Below are 21,870 nucleotides of genomic sequence, written 5' to 3'. Positions count from 1 at the left end.
TCTTTTTCGCTTTAACACAGTAAATTTTCTTTGGGTTTTTGTTTTTTGGACTAATTTCGAAACACTGTGTAGTTTGACATTGCCTTGCCCAGATGACGTACTGGAAACACTAACATCAGGACTGGTGACAGAACCTGGTTGCTCATTCTGATCATATGTGGACTGCTTTGAATCCATTGTGAGTGCAAAGCACTTGTAGTGCTAAAAATTATTTGGTAGATACTGCTGACAGATATGACTTTTGACAGCCAGAAATATTTATGCACAATTATGGTGGACACCCCAAAAGCACTGGAGAGTGCCAAATATTAAAACAAAATTATAAATATCCTCCTCTCTTCTCTAGCGATTTTTGTTAGAGCAATTGCAAGAAGAATATTGTATTCTCTGTCCCTGCTCTAATCAGCCTGTGACTACACACTGCTCTCTCCCTCTGTCAAATGGCGATGGATTGCTGTGCAGGCGTGTATTTATGATCTTCAAGTATCGCGAGAACCAAGCCCCGAGATCCGACGACGTCACGATGACGTTCGGCCTCGATTTCGATTCGGAGCGGGCGGGAGAGTACCGAGCTCCTCTGCTCGGTACTCGGATAGCCAAAGTTCGAGTGGGTTCGGTTCTCGGGGAAGCGGACCCGCCTATCTCTACTTATAATACATATTTTCCTAATTGATACTAAAGTGATGACCTCACAATTCACTGATTATAAGTAACAACATAGTTTTTCAGTCTATACGGATAACAAGTGTATATAAAATAGTTTCAAAAATATATAAAATTATTTCTTGCTCTTTCCTTTACATGTCTGTTGATCAATAACTTCTGTAACCATTACAGGAAATAAGAGTAATACAACCATCTAGTTATACTAGATACATCTACCTATACTAGTCCAAAACGTAGGACATTGTGCTTTTCATCTATGTTTTATTGTTTCACATAGCTGGAAGGGCATAATATCTTCTCCAACTTGAGTTCGAATGAGTACGAGCAGGTGTTGGAGATCATCCGTAAAGCCATCATCGCCACAGATCTTGCACTGTACTTTGGAAATAGAAAGCACCTGGAGGAACTTCATCAAACGGGGGCACTGAATTTTAACAACCAAGTGCACAGGTAAAATAACAATTTCAGAGGCATTACTGGAGATGAGCTTGTCTGTGAAAGAATCACAGGAAGCAGCGAGAGTCACATTCTAAAATACTTGAAGAGTAAAGCACAGCATCATCACTGTACAGTAGTCATTCAGTATGTTTATATATGAAACATCCATGCTTCTAACAAGGACTTTTACCTGTTTCCTCTGAGAGTGCTCATGAAGTTTTGGATTTGTGACATAAAGAGGATACCAATGACCAGGGGGGCATACGTTGTTTGAAGCTGGACTTTTCATTTAACATAGCGAGTGCACCAGATTAAAGGCTTTCTCTTGGGCCAATATGGGATCAGAGGGGCATCATTGTTTTTCTCTATTTTAGATTCACTAGATTCTAACATAGATCACTTTTTATATTTCATAGTGAGCCCAAATACAACACCCCCTGCGGGAAATGTAATGTGCAGGCTATTCTCATGACCACTGTATGATGTTCTCGACATTATAATGATAAATAGACAGGGAGCATTCTCATGTACAATTTTTACATTATAGAACCTAGATCTCTGATAGCTACCAAACTACAGAGCCTCCCTCAGTCACTCCCCCTGGACTTCAGCTTTCTGCTGGAAGTGCCAAAGGCTGACTGAACGATCAGAGAAAAGACAGCATCTGACACTGTATTTTGTGATCATTGTTCGCAGCAACCAACATAGTCAAAATTAAACTGTTGGAGACTACCCTTACACTGGTTGTCAAGATAGCATTTGGCACTTTCCCTATCAGTGAGCCCAGCTGCTTCTTTCCCTAAGTAATGCCCATGTAGTGGTCACTCAGTACTTCTGCAAGTGGCAGCTACAGAATGGGCTCATTCTTGTTACAATGTCTAATGGTTGCTATAAATGTAAACATGGCACGATAAAAAGAGACCCTTAAAAATCCATAACACCAAAAAGTGTTTTTCTGTATTTGGACTTTGCTTATTTTTTTTTAAGCATTTCATCAGCGAAGAATTTTCATGCATTTTGCTCATTTTAACATGCTCACTGTATTACTCCATGGGTATAGATCATCTTATCAGTAAGATTTAATTAAATGGCTCAAAATTTACCAACAAATCAATACTTTACTCATTTCATTTACTATATATTTGTACAGTTTTTCGTTTGTGATTATTGTGAAATCAATGATAGATAGATATATATATATATATATATATATAAACACCCATTCTCTACACAGAGTTGTGATTTCTCATTTTGTTGGTTCTTGACAGTACCCTTATTTTAATGTTATTTATTTAAACCTTTTTTTTACTCATATCCTAATTTACATTTCTTTTCAGAGATCGCTTAATTGGTTTGATGATGACAGCATGTGATCTTTGCTCTGTAACAAAACACTGGCCAGTGACCAGAATGATTGCTGATGACATATATGCTGAATTCTGGGCAGAGGTATGTTTCAGGCATTCAATTTTATGTAGTAGAGCAATATTTATGCAGTGTGACACGTGCACACTTCAGGTAATGCACACATGAACACCTTCTTGCTTTTTACTTTGCTTTTATTGTCAGGATGGTAAAGTAAATTGACAACATAGTGTTCCACACTCTTTCTTGTGACCCTAACACTAGATAAAGACCAACTCTCTAGCCACCAGCCACTATCTGGCATCGGTCACAACTGAACAATGAAATAGACAGGTTTAAATAGTTTACGCTCCTCCCATAGTTCTAACTTTATGGACAGATGACATTCTCGCCATGTTTTTAAAAGGGAGTTCTGTGCAGGTGCTCTGTTTTGATTGCAGACACATCCGGTCAGGCTTACTGTAGAAAAGATGGTTTTTTAAACCACTTCGAAATCTGTAAGTTAAATGAGACTCTTTACTATTATTTTGTCACACATATGTCCTCCACTTATATCTCTTTAACTTGGGTGAATTACTGAACAAATGTGTAACTCTGTCTGCAGCCTTTCTCTGCAGATTGCCAGCCAAATACCTGTGTCCTCTTTTAGAAGCCTGTGACAAACACTCCCCCTTGTCACAGCAGATAAAGCAAGACCTAGTGATACCTGGCTCACCTGTCACAGAAAATAATTTTACTTGCTGGGAACACTAATCCTACGTTCCCAGTAGTTTAAGGGAATTCAGAGCACCTGCCTGGTAGGTCAGAAAGCCTTTGGGAAGCAATTCCCTAAATTCCAGATCACCCCTGGACATGCCACCTGCCCTAACAGAGCCATTGACTTTTTAGTCAATAACAACATGCTCTGTTAAGGGGGCTGCCAGATCAGTCCATTTGCCCAAGGAATTTTGCTCCATCATTATGCTGATAGTTTTGCTGCAATTAATAAATTTCAGCTAGAGAAGGGGTGCTTGTATGGATCCTGTTTCAGATCAGATGAGGTATTAATATCAGCATTATTATATACTTTGTTTCCACCATAATATTGAAGAAAATCTACTAATGAGGTTTGAAATTCTTTTGTAGGGGTTATTCTTTTTGAGGTGCTCAAGACCAGCCTTGTGTTGAACAGTTTTAATTTTTCCATTGGTATCGTCACACTTGTATTTTACTTCTAAACTATTCAATAAATGAAAAGACACACTGTGGTTTAACACTTTTGTAGCTAGAATTCCTTTACAACATAATTCCTGTGTGTTTCGGCCTCCACCTCTTTATCACTGAAATATCATAATCTATGACCAGACATCTTAATTGCAAAATTTAAAATCTGTCTGACACAATGTGCCTTTATACTGTTGTGTCATGGAGAGTTGTGGGGGCACTGCTGACTGGAAATAATGTGAGTAAGCATCTAGAGTTCAGTAATTAGTGTATGATAGTTTATCGAATTTCCCAAGCATCGCTATAAAATCAAGTGTCTTAAAGGCAGGTAGGATTTATGCTTACCACTTTCTATAGTTAATGTACCATATATTTTTCCAGCAGTTGTAGAAACAAATTACTGGCTTACCATGCCATAGAATCGAATCTTGGAAGGAAGTAACTGAGTTTATTAAGAGTTTCAGACACCTATGGCACTTTTATTATACAAGTTAACCCGTGCATGATACTCATGCATTCTAGTCAAATCAAGCTGCTTAAGGTGTTAAAAAGGTTCTTGTCATGCATTTGGGCCATAGCCCAGGCCTCAACCACTCCCCACTGTCACTCCCGGTAACCACCAACCACTCCCAACTGTCACTTCTCCTTCAAGAAATATATGTATATATTTTTTAAATCTTTATAAACACTTTTAACAATTAACAAATTAAATTAACAAATTAAAAACATCTTAGTATACCAAATTTCAGCCCTTTCTGAATTTTTTTTTCCACACACACTAAGAATTTAGTAGGTCAGTGTATAACTCCGCCCAGCAGGTGGCGCTGCAGCTTGGTTTTATTTTTTCCACACACACACAGACAGACTAACACAAGCCACTAGACATTTATATTATAGATTGGCTTTCAAACTTAAATGAAGCCACTTTTTCTTAGTGCAATAATTTATTGGGCCGGTGCATGTACTGAATATATTGATATTATTATTATTTATTGCACCAAAATATTCTGTAGTGCTTTTAGAATTGGGATCATCAGGGTTAAGTATCACATTGCATATTGGTTCAGCCAGATTGCAAGGGTAAAAAGTGTTTTGGGTGCTAAGTGATCCAGTCACACAACATTGTTGGTCTGGGGGTTAGAGAATCCTTTGAGCATAGAAAGAGAATCTTGTAAGTTTTGTGTGAGCTTTCAAGGATTGTTTGGAGGCTGGAGGGAGTCTTGTTGTGCAAGGGAGGACATATCAGGGGCAGCATGAAAAAAGCCCTAATGTAGCATTTGTACAAGAAGAGTGATCATTCGTGCCAAATGTAGCAGAAAGATCCAGGAGAATTAGAAGATCAAATCATTGACCACCTTAGTCAGTGCAGTTTCTGTGGAGTGTTTGAAAGAAAGCCTGACTGAAAAAGGTCCAATAGGATGTGTGAAGTGATTGTAGTAGGCAAACCTCTCAAGAAGCTTAGATGGAGCATGGGAGATGGGACGTTAATGAAAGAAAGTTTGTGTCCGAATTTTTTCGGAATGGGAGAAATCACTGCATGCCTGAACAATAATTGAAAGAAACCAGTGAAGAGAAATTACAGACTTTAGTTAAGGCGTGAATGAGAACAGGAGATGGGGGTCAACTGATTTGTGAAGGTATGGGGTCAAGTTGACTTGTGGTAAAGTAGGAATGTAAGAAGAGAGTAAATACTTAATCTTTATTTGTGTAATCATAATGAAGAGAAGGTGTCGAGAGTGCAAGGAAGGAATTGAGCAGGTTGTTGATCGAGGAACAGGATACCATTTCATGCATCTAAATATTTTTCATTTGTTTACTGATGCAGTGCAATCAATCATGCTTATATTTTAAAGGGAGATGAAATGAAAAGGATTGGTATTTCTCCAATACCGATGATGGATAGAGATAAAATGGACGAAATTCCTCAGGGCCAGGTACGTAATTCTTCATTACTAGAAGTCTGTTACACTGAGAGCTGTTTGCCCCTTTGACTCATTCTAATGCAGGATGCCTCTTTGCCAGCAGATAAGCTAGTTAAATTGGGTTCTTTGGTTTGGCCAGGGAATGGTGAGGCTCAAGCTATAAGCAATTTCTTATGCATTAAATATGCTGTTTAATAGTAGACAGCTTGTCAAAGTGGGTCTCCACCTTCAGAGACCTATATAATTTATTGGTATGTATATGGTCTCCTTCAATGCATAATATCTTGCTTTATCTTTCGTAGTTCCTTTGTGTTATTCACGAAAGCTTTTATATACTCTAGGCAAAACTTTATGTTTTAATTACCCTGGAATATAACACAAAACCGTTTAATACATGGAATAGAGCTGAGCTGTGTTGTATCGAAATGAAAATAAACGGTACATGATAGCCTTTTTGAAAATTAAAGGAAGCCAGAAAGGTAAAGCATATTCCAGTGTTGCCTAGCGGACAACCAAATGGCAACCAAATTGTATAAATGTTTACAATGATTCATGAAATAGACACTTCAGGAGGTGACAGGGCAGATACAAATACATTTTGAATGCAGAGGGTAAAGTTCATCATCATTTATTTATATAGTGCCACTAATTCCGCAGGGCTGTACTGAGAACTCACCTCAGTCCCTGCCCCATTGGAGCTTACAGTCTAAATTCCCTAAAACACACACACACACACACACACACACACACACATGGGTCCATTTTAAAAAGCAGCCCATTAACCTACTAGTATGTTTAGAGTGTGGGAGGAAACCGGAGCATCCGGAGGAAACCCACGCAAACACGGGGAGAATATACAAACTCCACACAGATAAGGTCATGGGGAATTGAGCTCATGACCCTAGTGTAGTGAGGCAGAAGTGCTAACCACTAAACCACCATGTTGCCCATGCCCTGCTGCAAGGAGACAATCTTTCCCTGGATTTACAGGATGTCTGTTTACAAATGTCTATCAGACCAGGCTGTGCCATTTTAAATTAATAAGTTTAATGGAGGATTCTTGTGGTTTGAGTTTGTCACACTTTGAATTCAGAGTTTCATAGTTCTAAGCGACACTGTGTCATGGAGGTGTTGACTACATTGCAGCTCACCTGGTCTACTGAAGTGTCTGCTCTTTCTGTTACTTGTTTATGGTATGTTTCGCTACATCACAAACAAAACATATGTATTTTAAAAGGACTGGACTGATCCCAGGCAAGCCAGGAGACATTATCTAATTATAAGCAGTAAAGCTTATATTTTTAGCATTATCTGAATATGGTTAGATTAAAAGAAAGTTTAGCTCTTAAATATTTGTTGGATACCAACTTCGGTAAGAACAACTTCCTTCGTAAGTTTCAGAAATTTAAGTTAGCTATGTAATTTCCCAGTGTGCCTACCAATAGTGATAACAATGAGGTAAGGGATCTTGACGTACTTTTAAAAAAAAAAAATATGCTCAATGAGTGCAGGTTTTAAAAGTTAGCTTTAAACTTGATGCTAATATTCTGATTAGGATGAAACTTGCAAAAGCCATATGTAGTAATCCATTCAAAGCAAACACTTGAACTTGCAGACTGCTTGACGCTAATGATTTTAAGCTAACCAATTGTGAGGTTTGACTCAAATACAGTTGATAGTTGCAATGAGGACTAAATAAATGTTCCTCTGTTATAAAGTAACTAACTAAGAGGTTATACTAGCAATGATATTTGTTGAGTAACGTGTCCACATTATGAAAAGAAGTCTGAACTGTGCTTGGAATGTGTGCAGGTTTCCAGGCTAATTAATAGCATGGCTGAAGATACAAAAGTACAGTAGTTTAATTATTACATACAGGAGTCCAAAGACTGGAGATACGCTGCTACAGAAGTTTATGAATTGCATACAGGTATACACTGGTAATATGCTGAGCAGTAAACAAGGCCAGGCTGAGCAGTAGCAGGAATGAAATCGCACAGTAGCACCAGTAGCTTAGAGAGTGCATGCAGGAACATGCTGGTAATACTTGCAAATACACTTACCAAAAACAAGGCTGGAGTAGCTGGCTTGCACACAAGAGTAGTCTAAATGGCGCACCAAGGTCAGGGATAATGGAAACCCATAAAATCACATGTATAACCAAAGTTCAGGTAACTGGTATATCAGAGGGTGCAGCAGCAGGGATCATAGATTGCAGTGAAACAAGAAACCGTGGACTAGCAAAGCTGCAGTGCAAAAGGCCTTTACTTAAAGATTAGTAATTAAGCCTGATCAGGGGCAGCTGTAGAGTGGTGAAAACCAGGAGTACCCACTAAGCATGCTCACGGACAGAGACACATCTATGGAAGGCAAAATTGTGACAGAGCATAGATATAAGAACACAAATGTACATATATTTGGATGGATATGTCTGGGTTGTATTTCACCCACAGTGGGTATCTTTTACTGTATAATACATACGAAATATTCCACATAAAGGGCAGTATTTATTTTACAAAATTATTTATTCCTCCTCCAGCTTGAGGGTGGATGTTTCCCTTGGCTGGTATATGTTGCAGGAGTAAAGAGGAACGAAGAGACATCTAAAAGCTAGTATAAATCCAATACAGTATTTGGAGAAAGATGTAATAACTTACTCTTACAAAATTTTACAGGCATTTGCCACTTCTGGGCAACATGCCCGAAGGCAAGTAGAGACCAGGGGATACCCTTCCCTATTTCCTGGTGCTAGTGAACATGGGTATAAAGAGCTAATACACAAGCCTCCATGGGTCAAAGTTCTGTGCAGTGAATAGAACCATTGCATTTCGCCTGACTTTTGTGTAGCTTTCCTCAGGGATGTGTAGTACGTGATGGGAAAATCTGTCTATGTATAAGGAGCTATAAATTACATGCCTGCTTAATATGATGCATTATTAAGCATACATACGATTATAAAGTTTCTAATTTTATGTCTGTAATAAAGCCTTTATTTTTTGTCATAATAAAACTTAGGAAACATTTTCTTCATAACTTAGTATTGAGAACAATGGAACATTTTAGCTTATACACAGAAAAAGTAGTTAATTGGTCAAACGATGAGATAATTGATAGTTTTGTTTAGTATTAAGCTGATGATGCCCAATATAGAAAAATACTTTCTCTTAGTTCTGGATCTATTGTATCAGATCATGTATCAAATTAAATATTACAAAATGTAGTATATGAAGTGCATATTTAAAATTGCAAAATTACATCTACTTTAATATTTAGAATGAATAAAATAATACAATATGAAATTAACTTATCTGACATGGAAGTTTGATAAATTGAATTATGTATAATGGAGAAATGAGACTGGTTATAACATAGTTTAATACAAAGAAATATAGTGTAAATTGATGTATTTCATTAATGTGAAAATAATTAAAGATTACAAAAATAAAATGCCTAATCTAATCTCTTGACATGAAGTACAAAATGTATGCACACTAACAATCCCATTTTGCCATAAACAGTTATGTGTATCTGGAATAACAACCCATTTTAATATGACATGATTATTTGGTGCAGATATATAGACTATATTCTTTGTATATGGAATGTCACACAAGAAAGACGCTTTTTATCAACTGCATTAATGATTATCATCTTAATTTAGAGTTAATAGCAAATAACAGACAAGAATTCTAAATTTAGAAATAGATTTAGAGAAGCTACATGTTACAAACAAAAATGTACATGAATGCGGTTGTCTGTAAATCTTGGCTATTAGTGATTGTCACAAAATTTGGAGAGATGATCAGTATCAGAAAACCGTTTAAATGACTCCATAGAATCTGTTCAAAGGAAGAAAAATTTATACAACAAGCAAGTAACCTCAAAACATTTTAGAGCAAAACTATGAACCAGTAACTGTCCAGAAATCACTAAAAAAAAAGTAGGAAAAATAAATCTCCTTACGTATAAATTAAAAAGGTTTATTCACTTCTCATTACACGGTTCAACAATCCATCTAGATCCTTTTGAAAACATTCTAAGAAAACACTGGTTTTTACTAATGAAAAACCTCAAATTTGACAGCACCTCAACTAGTTTACAGAAACACCTGGAACATTAAAAAAAATCAACTGATCTCCAGTAAATACCAAAGAAAGTAACTGCCAATACCAGGTTTCAAAATTAATGAAAAAACAAATTTGTACAATAGTAGTATGCATGTTACAATACCCATGTAACCTTCAATATGTGGGCTGCACAATTATAAATTTACACATTAGGATATCAGACCATATTAGAAATTTAAAAAATTCAGGTTACACATTTTCGCGTCTCTGAATATTTCAGGGTAAAACGCAATCATAAACCTTCCCTCCTCTCCTTTCCAGGTATCTAAAAATTCCCTAAAGCCTGCAGGGATGGGAACTATGTTTCATCCATATCACAGAAAGAATCAGAATTGATATACCAGCTAGGAACACTTTACTCCAAAAGGTGAAAATCCCGTTATATCTTAACAGCATGTTAAGATATTAAATTAAAAATTATATTTTAATTTTGAATCTTTATCTTCATTTATTTATTAATACAATTTACATTTCAGGACATATTCATTTGTGTCAAACTATATATGTTACACCATGTCCCATTCCTCCATAATAAAAAAAAAAAATAGCAGCTAGCTCACTACTGTTTCCACACTGTTAATGTATTACGAGGTTGGAGCCAAATATCATTTTTATGTCCAATTTATAGATTGTCTTTTTTCCTATATTCACACAATTAGAATGTATCGCCCCGATCCTCCTTTAATATTATTTGTACTGCATCCATTATCTCATTGGTGCACATTAGCTGAGATATTTGGGTAGACACAAACTGAGAAAATTCAATTTGAATTGTGGAGAAACATTAGAGTTTGATGCACGGGTATTTGCTCCAAATAGATCTAAAAATATAAGCTTGCCGACCTGAAATCCATTGTTTTCATGGGAATCAGAGTAAAGTAGCCTTGGCAATACCACCATTTTTGCACACTTAATTAACCCAATATAAAAGAGGTGTGACTTTCCCTAAGGCTGGAGGCCTCCCTGCATTTCCCTTAGTATTGATGGGTAGTTGTCCTAGGTGGCGATGAGGTCACATCTGGGTAGGATAAACTGTAACATGGTGTCTAAAGGCATATTGCATTCAAATGAAACCTTATTTTATAACTAATGGTTCAACTAAAAGGACAAGAAAGACAGTGAATGGGGCTTTCTTTGTCTGTGCATGTTTATATATGTATGTGGACTTTACTGGACCCAGGAAATTAAGATTGGTTCTCTGGTTTTTGTAGTATATGCAGATGGTGTCTATGGAAAGCGTAAAGTCAAGTGAAAATGTTATGAGTTGAAATTAAAGAGTTAAGATGGCAAGCATGTAGTTTTTTGAAAATCTACTTCGACATCTAGGCTTAAAAAGGTAAAAGGGCTTATTCTTTGCATTCGGCACATGAGCTAGATTAACTATTTTCCTACAGTTTTCACATAGATTAGAATCTCTAACAAGGTGTCGAGTGTAAACACTAGTATAGATGCAATATTTTTTTATACATTAGCTAGTTATGTTTTGAAGCTGTGCTCTCGGAAGCCAGTAAGATACAATTAAATTGACAGAGGATAAAGGCAATGGGCCTGATTCATTAAGGAACTTAAATTAAGAAGTTTCTTATTACAGTCTCCTGGACAAAACCATGGAACAATGCAAGGGGTGAAAATTAGTTTTCTGTTTTGCACATAAGTTAAATACTGACTGTTTTTTAATGGAGCACACAAATATCAACTTTAAATTTCAGTGTACAAATAAGCTATAAGCAGAGGCTGGTACACACAGAGGGAGGGGGCAGAGGCTGACACACACACACACACACACACGGAGGGGGCCAGAGGCTGACACATATACACACACATATACACACACATACACACAAATACACACACACACAGAGGGAGGGGGCAGAGGCTGGCAGACACACACACACACACACGGGAAGGGGGGACAGATGCTCTCGCAAGCAGAGAAGGAAAGGGGAGGAGACAGAAGTTGTGACACACAAGGAGATTTGTTAGAGGCGAAGCTCCACCCACTTTTGGATAAGCTCCACCCCTCCAAAGTCAATGAAACTAGAGGTATGCCCCTGTCACACACAGAGATGGGGTGAATTTCAGGGAGAGGGACTGTCCTAGGGGAGGTTAGGAGAGGAGGCTCCCATATTTAGTTTCCATGGGTGGAACCTGAACAGCATGGGCTCGCCGGCATTCTGCAGCCTGCATTCACAGAGCCAGGACACAGGCAAGTAGCAGGCAGTTGCTGCGCCCCCTTGGGCTTGCGCCCTGGGCGATGGCACCGCCGGCACATGCCTAGTTATGGCTCTGGTCTGTATGCACATGTGCTTGTAAGGAGCACGTCTGTAATAAAGAAACATGTGTTCAGGCCTAAGGGATAATACAGACCAAGCATAGAGAGAGAGACATGGGGGGGAAGGAAGCTAGATTCAATGGTAGTATAGATAGTAAGCATTCCTCAGATGGTGGAAGGAGTTAGCTTTTGTAATGCATGTGTAGAAGAAAAAAAGTTACATAAAGATTCAGAAAGTTAATAAAAATAGAATCTTTACATATACATGCAAGCAAAGTATATTATAAATCGGGACAAGCACAGTTAGCATTGATAAGAAGATAAAAGTTCACAGAAAAGATGGATAAGATGCAGGCAGATACGGACAGATAGGGTATAAGATTAAGAATATGGAGAAGTTAAAACTTGCAGTGAAATGTTGCAGTGTGTCCTGTAGGCTCCAGGTGGGAATAATGTGTGTAGCAAAGAGAGAGGTTTCAGATTGTTAGAGCTTATAAAGCTTTACCCAGAATGCATTGCTTCAGATGTGGGGCAGTGAACTTTACCACACCCACACAACTGGACACTGAACATCGTTCAGTCACTACTCTGTGCTTAGCTGTACTTCCTGTCCAGTTGAGCAAATTAATTTCTTTTGTTTAAAGCTAACTTCCTGTGGAGCACTCAAGTTAGAATCAATTTCTTTGAAATGCTTTGGCCAAATGCCACATGTAATTCTGTTTGTTTGATATGCTCTGGCTTTCAGCCAGTACATATCTTAATCTGCGCATAAGTTTGGCGCGTACACACAGAAGTGGAATGCTAGTGGCCATTATGCGTGGCTCAAGCTCCGCTTACAGAGACTGTGATAAAGGATTTTTTCCTCCTTGTGGGTTTTAATCTCCTTAATATTCTGGCAAATGTATGTATGACCATTTAATACCGTTATATATATGACTATTACCGTCAACCAACTCCTCGCAAAGGTATTTCTAAATTAACCCAAGAAACATCATTCTTATATTCCCTTAAATAGACAGACTTCAAGAACAACCACAGCAAGATATAACTTCATTTAAAGTGTGTTGTATTATATTATAGAACAATAAACATCGGAACAATATTTTACACAAAATATAGATTTTGTGCCATACATCATTAATGTTCTATAAATATATAAGTAATTGTGTGTGTGTGTTTTTGACTAACTATTGTGTAAAGGTGTGTGTGTTTTAAGCTATGTGTATGCATTGTGTAGTGAAGGGGGGGGATCCATACAGACAAGCATACACACATCTCACTCAAGTCCAACGGCCATTTTTAACACATGGTATTTAAATGACATACTCAGAGATTCAGATCCACAAACTTCCCTATAAACCAATAGTCCAACAAAACGTTTTATTTAACAATCTGATCACTTCCTGAATAATCTATCACTTTCTATGCAATTACATTAAACTGCATAAAGCAAACTATTTCCATTCAAAAACTCCATTACAGTATTAAACCACAGAACCATGTATAACACAAACGCCTCCATTTATATCAACAATCTATCCCAAACACAACAGGAATTCCAAGAATTGTACAGCACTACAGGAATCACAGCATTGCAACATTATTACAAGTCATGAAACCAATACTGAACCACAGAACTATGTATAAAATAAATGCTTTCATTTAAACCAAAAATCTATCCCAACAAGGCATGCATTTATGTAACACTATCCATACCAAACCAAAATCTTTCCAATCACATTTACCATCTGTATTCAAACTTTCATATCACTTACTACAAATAATCATTTATTCTCATGTATTCAGACTCTCTTACTCATTCACTTTTCATTCCATTCAAGCTCCATACTAGTCAGGGCCTATGTAGGCCATGACCTGCATGTCACTTCCCTGTATCACAGCATGTCTGGTCAGTCTAGAAGCAGCTTCCAAAAAAGGACCCTTTCCTCCTCTGTGTAAAGTAAAAACCTTTCTTGTGGGCGGAGACTACCTTTCACAGAGACTACTCACAGCATTCATATGTTAATTACTGACCAAATGCTCCAAAAACCTGATTATCTGGTATTTACAATAGTCCCAGATGGGTGGAGGATGGTGTGTTGCCAATCAGCGTGTTAATTAAATTGTGGCTGAATCTGTTATATGTTATCAAATGAAACATAAATAATAGATTATTTATGTACTCTTCATCAGATTGCATCATCAGTGCCGGTGTAGGAACTCCTTCACAGAGACAGCTGAGACTCCTATAGGTTTTTTTTTATAGGGTCCGTGTGAGAAGTTTTAACATAATTGGAATGTAATAATTTAATAATGTTGCTTGATATTTGAAACCTGATCAGTGTTTCTCTGCTGTCCCTGCTTTGAGTTGGTGTGATATCAGGTTTTGTGAGGTCACAGGATTTTCCATATTGAATGTGCTGTCGATTTCCATGTCCGAAACACAAAATGGCATTTTAAACTCAATACAAAGTAACAAACTGAAGAAATCATGTCACAGACATGATTCATACCAAGCTGAGTCACATTTGATTTGAATATTTGCTACATGCCTGCATGTTCAGAGACCTGCAAGTATACGAACTAATTGCAGTGCAGTTAATCAGCATGTGTGTTTCATTTGTGTCTGGAAACTAATGCCTGGTTTGGCAAGTCTAACCTTGTCTCCCACAGAATACACCCTTAACTGTCTCCTCTTTATTCCCTCTTTTTATCTCTAATTTATGTATTTATATTTCCTCAACCCTTCCATTTATATCAGTCTCTTCAACAGAACATTATAGAAAGATTCCTAATACCACTTTGATACTGCCGCCCCTGCAATTTGCCGGGTTTTTCAAGTCAAGTTTTTGCTGAGGCACAGAACGTCCCAGCTCAGAGACCCCAATCACATTGCACTTTGGACCTGGGAAGTCCGGGATCGACCCCATTCACACTGCACACGGGCCTGCCCTGGCAAGTGTGAGTTATCACAAGAGGAGCTTTCATTGGCTGAAAAATACGGAGATCATTTAAAGGAGGCTAGTTTTTTTGCTCACAAAGATGAGGTCAAAGTGGATGGTGACTGTTTACAGCATTGCTTTAATCATGGCTGACAAGTCACTTTTGTGTAGCCCGGAGTTCATGTTTTATTGCGTTTATCTGCTGTTTTATACAGCAAATGAGAGCTTGATGCAGCTGCTAACACTGTGCTACCTTGCACAGTGCCAGAAATTGCTCCTTTTTCCTCCTGAAATGACACAGAGGGAGAATACTCTGTGTCTGTATATGCACAGGAGGAGAGCTCTTCTCAGGGCCAGCATTTCTTCCATATTGAGATTCAGGGCTGCGACTGACCAACCAATGTGTGCCAGAGAACGTAGCCTAGGAGAAGCTTTCTGGTCTACTGTAGAATCTTTTGAGGACTAGCAGTGCATGGCATACTTTCCTATGTCGGGTGGGACATTTGAGTATGTTCTGGACCTTATCACCCAGCACTTTCTAAACAGTCATCAAACTTCAGAAAGCCCATTGCACCAAGTAGGAGGCTAGCAATTGTGTTGTGGTGGTATGCTACCCCTGGCGAATACCACACAATCTACTGCTTGTTTGGAGTGCAGATATCCACAGTTTGCACTCTAGTGCATGAAGTCACTAAGGCATTGCTGGAAGCCCTTTACCATTGCTTCATCTCCTTACCTGAAGGACAGTGACTGGATGACACCATCACTGGATATCTGCAATGTGGATATCAATAGTGTGCTGGAGCAATCGACAGGACACACATCCCTCATTGCCCCCACAGACAACCCTGCGGATTACTACATATAAGGGCAGGAAATCCCAGTATGGTAAGGTAACCCTAATGTTGGTCTAAACAACTCTTCTATATAAGGAGTTTCTAACGAATACTTTAATGGAAGTTATGCTATAGTAGCAAAAAATGGTAAAAATAGTAAAAATTAAGCATTTGGTAAATACATAAAATAACAATGTATATAAAGCGTAGTCCAAAACAAAATAGTCTCAGGCGTTCCGTATAGTAGAATCTCCCTCCGGTAAACGTGGTGCGCTGTTGGCTCTTTCAATGGTTCTCCTATGACTTCCTGTAGTTTGGAACGCAACTTACGTTCCAAATGCCGAATTTCCGGTCTGCTCAGCTCGGGTTGGTGGAATGCACGCTATCACTTGCCTCCCACTGTAAACAGTATAAGCAAAAGATTCTTTTCTTCAATAAGTGATATTAATAAAGTCAGTAAGTGTAAAATATAGTGCCTTCAAATCAACGTGATTCACCCCTCAAGCAAGGGCTTCCTCAGGATAGAAGACAAGGATAGAATCAATTCAAAAGGGGCAGTATTTATGTGAATAAGAGGCCACCTCCAAAAACCATCCTTATCCCTTTCATTGGTCCATAGCTACACGCCCTACTCCAAACCAATCAATAAAAGTAAAAAAGCTTTAATAAAAGATGTGATGAAATAAGGATAATGAAAATAATAAAGAAGGTGTTGGTGTGTTTTTATGTTAATGCCAGCTTATATAAAGTTACTATATTCATAAGACTGTATAAATCTGTACAGATGGATCTGAATACTGAAGTGGAACAACATGCAGAGGCCACTAAAATGAGAGAAATGTAAAAAGTGGACAGGGTCTCTATAAAAAGGATCCCACATCATAGTCAATATTTAAGCCCCTAGGAGTCAGTGTTGAGGTTAAAAATCCATTTTGCCTCTTCCTTTGAAATGAATGCTATAAAGTCACCTCTTCTCCACGGTTTGGTCAATTTCTTAATACCAATGAACTTGAAACTACATGATCATAATCCAACCCTATTAAAGAAATGAGCAGATACACTATGTGCCTCAAACTCGTTCTTGATATTGCACAGATGTTCTACAATTCTAACCCTTAAATTCTACCCACATACTGCAGGCCACATGGGTATTCTAATAGGTATGCCACGCCCGAAGTGTCACAAGATATATGCTCCCTTATATCGTTCCATTCGCCCTTGAAGAAAACGTGGTGATTGGTTTCGTAGTATTCATACTAGTAGTCTTACACGCGTAACACCAGTTACAGTAAAAGAAACCTTTTCTTTGTTCTTTTAACCATGTTTCCTTGGGGTCCATTTTATCCATTGGGACATAGCTGCTGGTCAGAATGTTTTTTAGATTTGCCGCTTTCCTATAGACCACCTTTGGTCTTTCTGGAAGGATGGTGGACAACTTCTCATCCATTAAAAGAACATACCAGTGTTTTTTCAAAACTCCTTCAATTCTTCTAACCCCATCACTAAATTGGGTAATGAAAAGAACTTCATCTGTCTTGGTGTTCTTCTTCCCCGATCCAGACACTAGAAGATCTTCTCTCTTCATCTGTTTAGTTTCCAGGTACGCTCTCTCTATGACCCCATCATCATAGTTCCTTCCTCTGAATCTCTCCTTCAAGAAGCCAGCTTGCAATTCAAAGGTAGAAATGTCAGAACAATTCCTTCTAACTCTGATTATCTGGCCTTTAGGTATGTTATTCAGCCACCTCCTATGATGATTGCTGGTCGATGGTATAAGGTGTTTCTAGCGACTGGTTTCAGAAAGGTCTTAGTTTGGAGTTTATCCATTTGCACATAGATTTCAAGGTCCAGGAACTCAATTCTTTCTTGGCTGATGTTCTCATTAAATTTGAGATTGAGGCTGTTATTAAAATATGTAACAAAGTTCCTGTAGAGGGCCGGTCCAGATACAGATGATGTCATCAATGTATTTCCGCCACTCAAGCAGATGTTCCATAAATGGGTTATTTACCCAGATGAAAGTATTTTCCCAGTACGCCAAAAACAAATTTGCATAACTGGGGGCAAATTTGCTTCCCGTTGCGGTCTCTCTAAGTTGCCTATAGTAGCTTCCCTGAAGCCAAAAGTAGTTATGCTCCAGGGTAAAAGTGATGGCCGTGATAATAAATTCAATTTGTTCAGATGGAATAGTGGTTTAATCGACCACAATGTTTCTTGTGTGTTCACATCCACTAGAGTGGGCAATAATAGTATATAAAGAAGTGACATCACAGGTCATGAGTATACCCATTCTTCTAGGTGATGTTCCTAATCATATCTAGACCTGTGTGGTGTCTTAAAGATAACCCCGCTGTTTTACAACCACCAATTGTAAATATTGGTCAATATATTCTGAAATGTTAGAAGTGATAGAACCAATGCCTGATACAATTGGTCTCCCAAGTGGTGCAGTAAGGCTTTTGTGTATCTTCGGTAAGGTATAGATTACAGGGATTCTTGGATGTTTGTTATATAAAAATGTAAACTCTGATCTATTTAAAATCCTTCTGGTGAAGCAATCCCTAAGTAATATCCCCAACTCCATATTATAGACCAAAGTGGGATCACTTTTCAAGGGTTCATACATGGTCCTATAATCAATTTGTTGTTTTAATTCCTTCAGGTAGTCTTCTATATTGAGTGCAGGAATCCTCTCCCCCCTTGTCAGTTGGTTTAATAATACGTTGGTGGTAATTTTTCAGTTGTTTAAGAGCTAAACGTTCCTTCTTGGACAAATTCTGGCCCTTCCCCGCGCTTTTGTTAATATCGGACATACTTCTGAGGTCCTCTTCCACCAACTTCTGAAAAGTTTCAACATACGGCCCCTTTATATAACTAGGATAAAAAGTAGACCTGTTTTTCAAATCCGTGTCTAAATAGTTAGAATTGCGGAACATCTGCACAATATCAAGAACGATTTTGAGGAACATAGCACATCTGCTCATTTCTCTAAAGTACATGACTATAATTCAACCCTATTTAAGTTCATTAAGAAATTGACTAAACCGTGGAGGGGAGGAGACTTTATAGCATCTACTTCAAAGGAAGAGGAGAAATGGATTTTTAACCTTGACACTCTGACTCCTAGGAGTTTAAATATTGACTTTGACCTGGGATCCTTTTTATAGAGACCTGGAGCAGTTTTACATTTCTCTCATTTTAGTGGCCTCTTCATGTTTTTTCACTTCAGTATTCAGATCCATCTGTGCAGATTCCTAGAGTCTTATGAATATAGTAGCTTTATATAAGCTGACATTAACATCAAAAAAACACCAACACCTTCTTTGTTATTTTCATTATCCTTATTTCATAACATCTTGTATTAAGACTTTTTTTTACTTTTATCGATTGGTTTGGACGTAAGGAGGGCAGCTATGGACCAATGAGAGGGATAAGGATGGTTTTTGGAGGTGGCCCCTTATTCACATAAATACCACCCCATTTGAATTGATTCTATCCTTGTCTTCTATCCTGAGGAAACCCCCGATTGATGGGTGAAATGTGTTAATTTGAAGGCACTATATTTTACACTTACTGATTTTATTAATATCACTTATTGAAGAAAAGAATCTTTTGCTTATACGTGCTTTCCACCAGTCCGAGCCGAGCAGACTGGAAGTTCGGCATTTGGAACGTTGCGTTCCAAACTATAGGAAGTCATAGGAGAACCATTGAAAGAGCCAGAGTTGGCGGTGCACCGCGTTTACCAGAGCGAGATTCTACTATACGGAGCCCCTGAATGTTTGCAGGAACCCTGAACTACTGATGTCTTTATGAGAGACTTTTATGAACTTTCACATTTTGTGAGTACTTTTTTATTTTATATTTTTTGTGCATGCACTCATTGGACTACCCATTTTTGGATTCAGGCATTTTCATATACTATCTACTAGTGGGAGTCTATATTGGACATTTATTCTAAGAGTATTACCTGGACATTTCGACTTTTGAGCCTTTAGAACATGCGAAATTTTTTGTCCTTTTTTTTTTTTTCCTTGTGGAAGACTCTTTTGTTTTGGACTATGCTTTATATTCATTGTTTTATTAATTTACCCATTGGTTTATTTTTACCATTTTTTGCTAATATGGCATAACTTACATTAAAGTATTTGTTAGAAACACCTTGTATAGAAGAGTTTTTTAGGCCAACATTAGGGTTACCTTACCGTACTGGGCTTTCCTGCCCTTATGTGCTTTATGTGTGCGCCGTGGGACTAATTTTGTCTGTTTATTCTTTGCTATTGTTGGGGAAGTTTCTGGAATCGTCCCCCACAGTCCCACTCTGGCAGCTTTATACATTTTACACTTCAGAGCAGTGTTGTTGTCCTTAAACTCTCCTTTCCATTATCTGCGGATTACTACAACCGCAAAGGCTGGCATTCCATCATTCTGCAGGCTGTAGTTGACCATAACTATTGGTAAGCATAATTTTTTAGTTTAATGTGACTGTGTCTTATGATGTGTATTGTAAAACAAAGGTAAATATATTGTTCGTAAAACGGCCATTCCATCCTTGCAGCACCGCTTTTGCGACGGTTGTTATCATGGACTTTTGCGTATTGTTTACGCAGGGATTTTAATTTGTTCACAATCTGTTGTTGGCTGCGCTTTATTCCACGTTGTGTCATGGTTTTTACAATGTTTGAATAAACAGTTGCATCCTTTTCAGTCCCTGTAATTTGTCTTTTTATCTCTTCCTCCCCTCTGATATTTAGCAACTCTATGGCCACTACTTCCATCCAATGTGACATTTTCAATGCTTTTCTCAATGCTTCTCTCAAACCTTCGCCACCTCCTTCTCGACTCTTCTGCAGCAGCATGCCGATGGTGTCATCCTCAAGCGTCCCAGACACCCAATCAGCTTCTTTCTGTGACACCCGGGTTGAAAAACCCGGGTCGCACCATTCATACTGCAGGTTAACCAGGGCCGACACGGGAATTACACCACCAAAATTCCTGGGTCTAAATCCCGGGTTTTTAGACACAGGATTTTTCACTGACACCATTTATACTGTGCCTAAACCCAGGTCGTCTGGCTTGCCCCGGCAAAAACATGGGTTTTTAGTGCAGTATGAATAGGGTATAACTTACCTGCCTTGTAGATACAGTACTAACTTTTATCAGCAAGTGGTAATAGGGTACTTAGTGAGATTAACATTTGTCTTTTTCTCTTTAGGTAATTAAGATAAGCATATAGCTATTTGTGTCCTCTGATTGGCTAATCAATAACTTTATTACATTTCCAACAATGTTGATTTTCACTGTTATCCGAGCAGCACATAATGCTTACACTGTCAATACTTTTTTCAGAGTTGGAAGCGCTGTTTGCACGTGTCACTAGGTATACCTTAATGTATTCTTGCAATGTCTAAGATTTTTGGACTATGTAGACTCCGGACATATAAATAAAACATTTAAGTGCCACAGTTCTTTTAAATATGTTTAGTGCATGCTTGTTTAGATCAATCTTTCTTTTGCCTATATTTAGATTTCATGCTAATTAAGAGCTCTACAGTATAGGGATCTTTTTAGATCCCTATAAAACCATATAAATGCACATTTTTTCATGCTAATGTTTTGTTTGGAAAAAGTACACATTATTTAAAGGTAAAGTGAACCACTTCTAGGGTGGTTAGAGTGGTTGTGAGGCAAACACAGTAGCCCTCAATGGTCTTCAAGTAAAATCAGTTATTGTGACTTGTTTTATCAACTTCCAGTAGAGTTTAATCAGTATATGACCACTAATTATGTACTGAAATGTTCTTTTCTTTTATCTAGATTGGATTCTACAATGCAGTAGCTATTCCATGCTACACAACGCTATCACAAATATTTTCTTCCACACGGCCACTTCTTAGTGCATGCAGGTAACAAATATAGTTTTATATGTGCTCTTGTGAATTTGTACTTTTTTTTTTTGCTGCCCTTGGCCATTGTCTAAAAAGGCACCCTAAAAAAACAGCTGAGTAATGAAACAAACAAAACAATTAAGGGATTGTTTACTCTCCATTTTGTTTGCGATATGGCTATGTGTGGGTAAGTGGATGAAAACTGTGATTA

At 38.0% G+C, this 21,870-nt stretch overlaps 1 protein-coding gene across 1 annotated transcript in view; it reads left to right on the top strand.

Moving 5' to 3' along the window:
- PDE10A (phosphodiesterase 10A) overlaps window positions 1-21,870 on the top strand; it is a 178,364-nt gene that overhangs the window by 147,908 nt on the left and 8,586 nt on the right. Inside the window, exons 18-21 of the mRNA XM_075203294.1 lie at window positions 944-1,116; window positions 2,442-2,553; window positions 5,526-5,606; window positions 21,589-21,677. Coding sequence (XP_075059395.1) covers window positions 944-1,116; window positions 2,442-2,553; window positions 5,526-5,606; window positions 21,589-21,677 — 455 coding nt within the window. The remainder of the gene's footprint in view (window positions 1-943; window positions 1,117-2,441; window positions 2,554-5,525; window positions 5,607-21,588; window positions 21,678-21,870) is intronic.

The sequence above is a fragment of the Mixophyes fleayi genome, chromosome 3 (genome assembly GCF_038048845.1).
Source record: "Mixophyes fleayi isolate aMixFle1 chromosome 3, aMixFle1.hap1, whole genome shotgun sequence".
Lineage (NCBI taxonomy): Eukaryota > Metazoa > Chordata > Amphibia > Anura > Limnodynastidae > Mixophyes > Mixophyes fleayi.
Note: the sequence above shows the minus strand (reverse complement) of the source record. Positions and strands in the feature narration are given on the sequence as shown.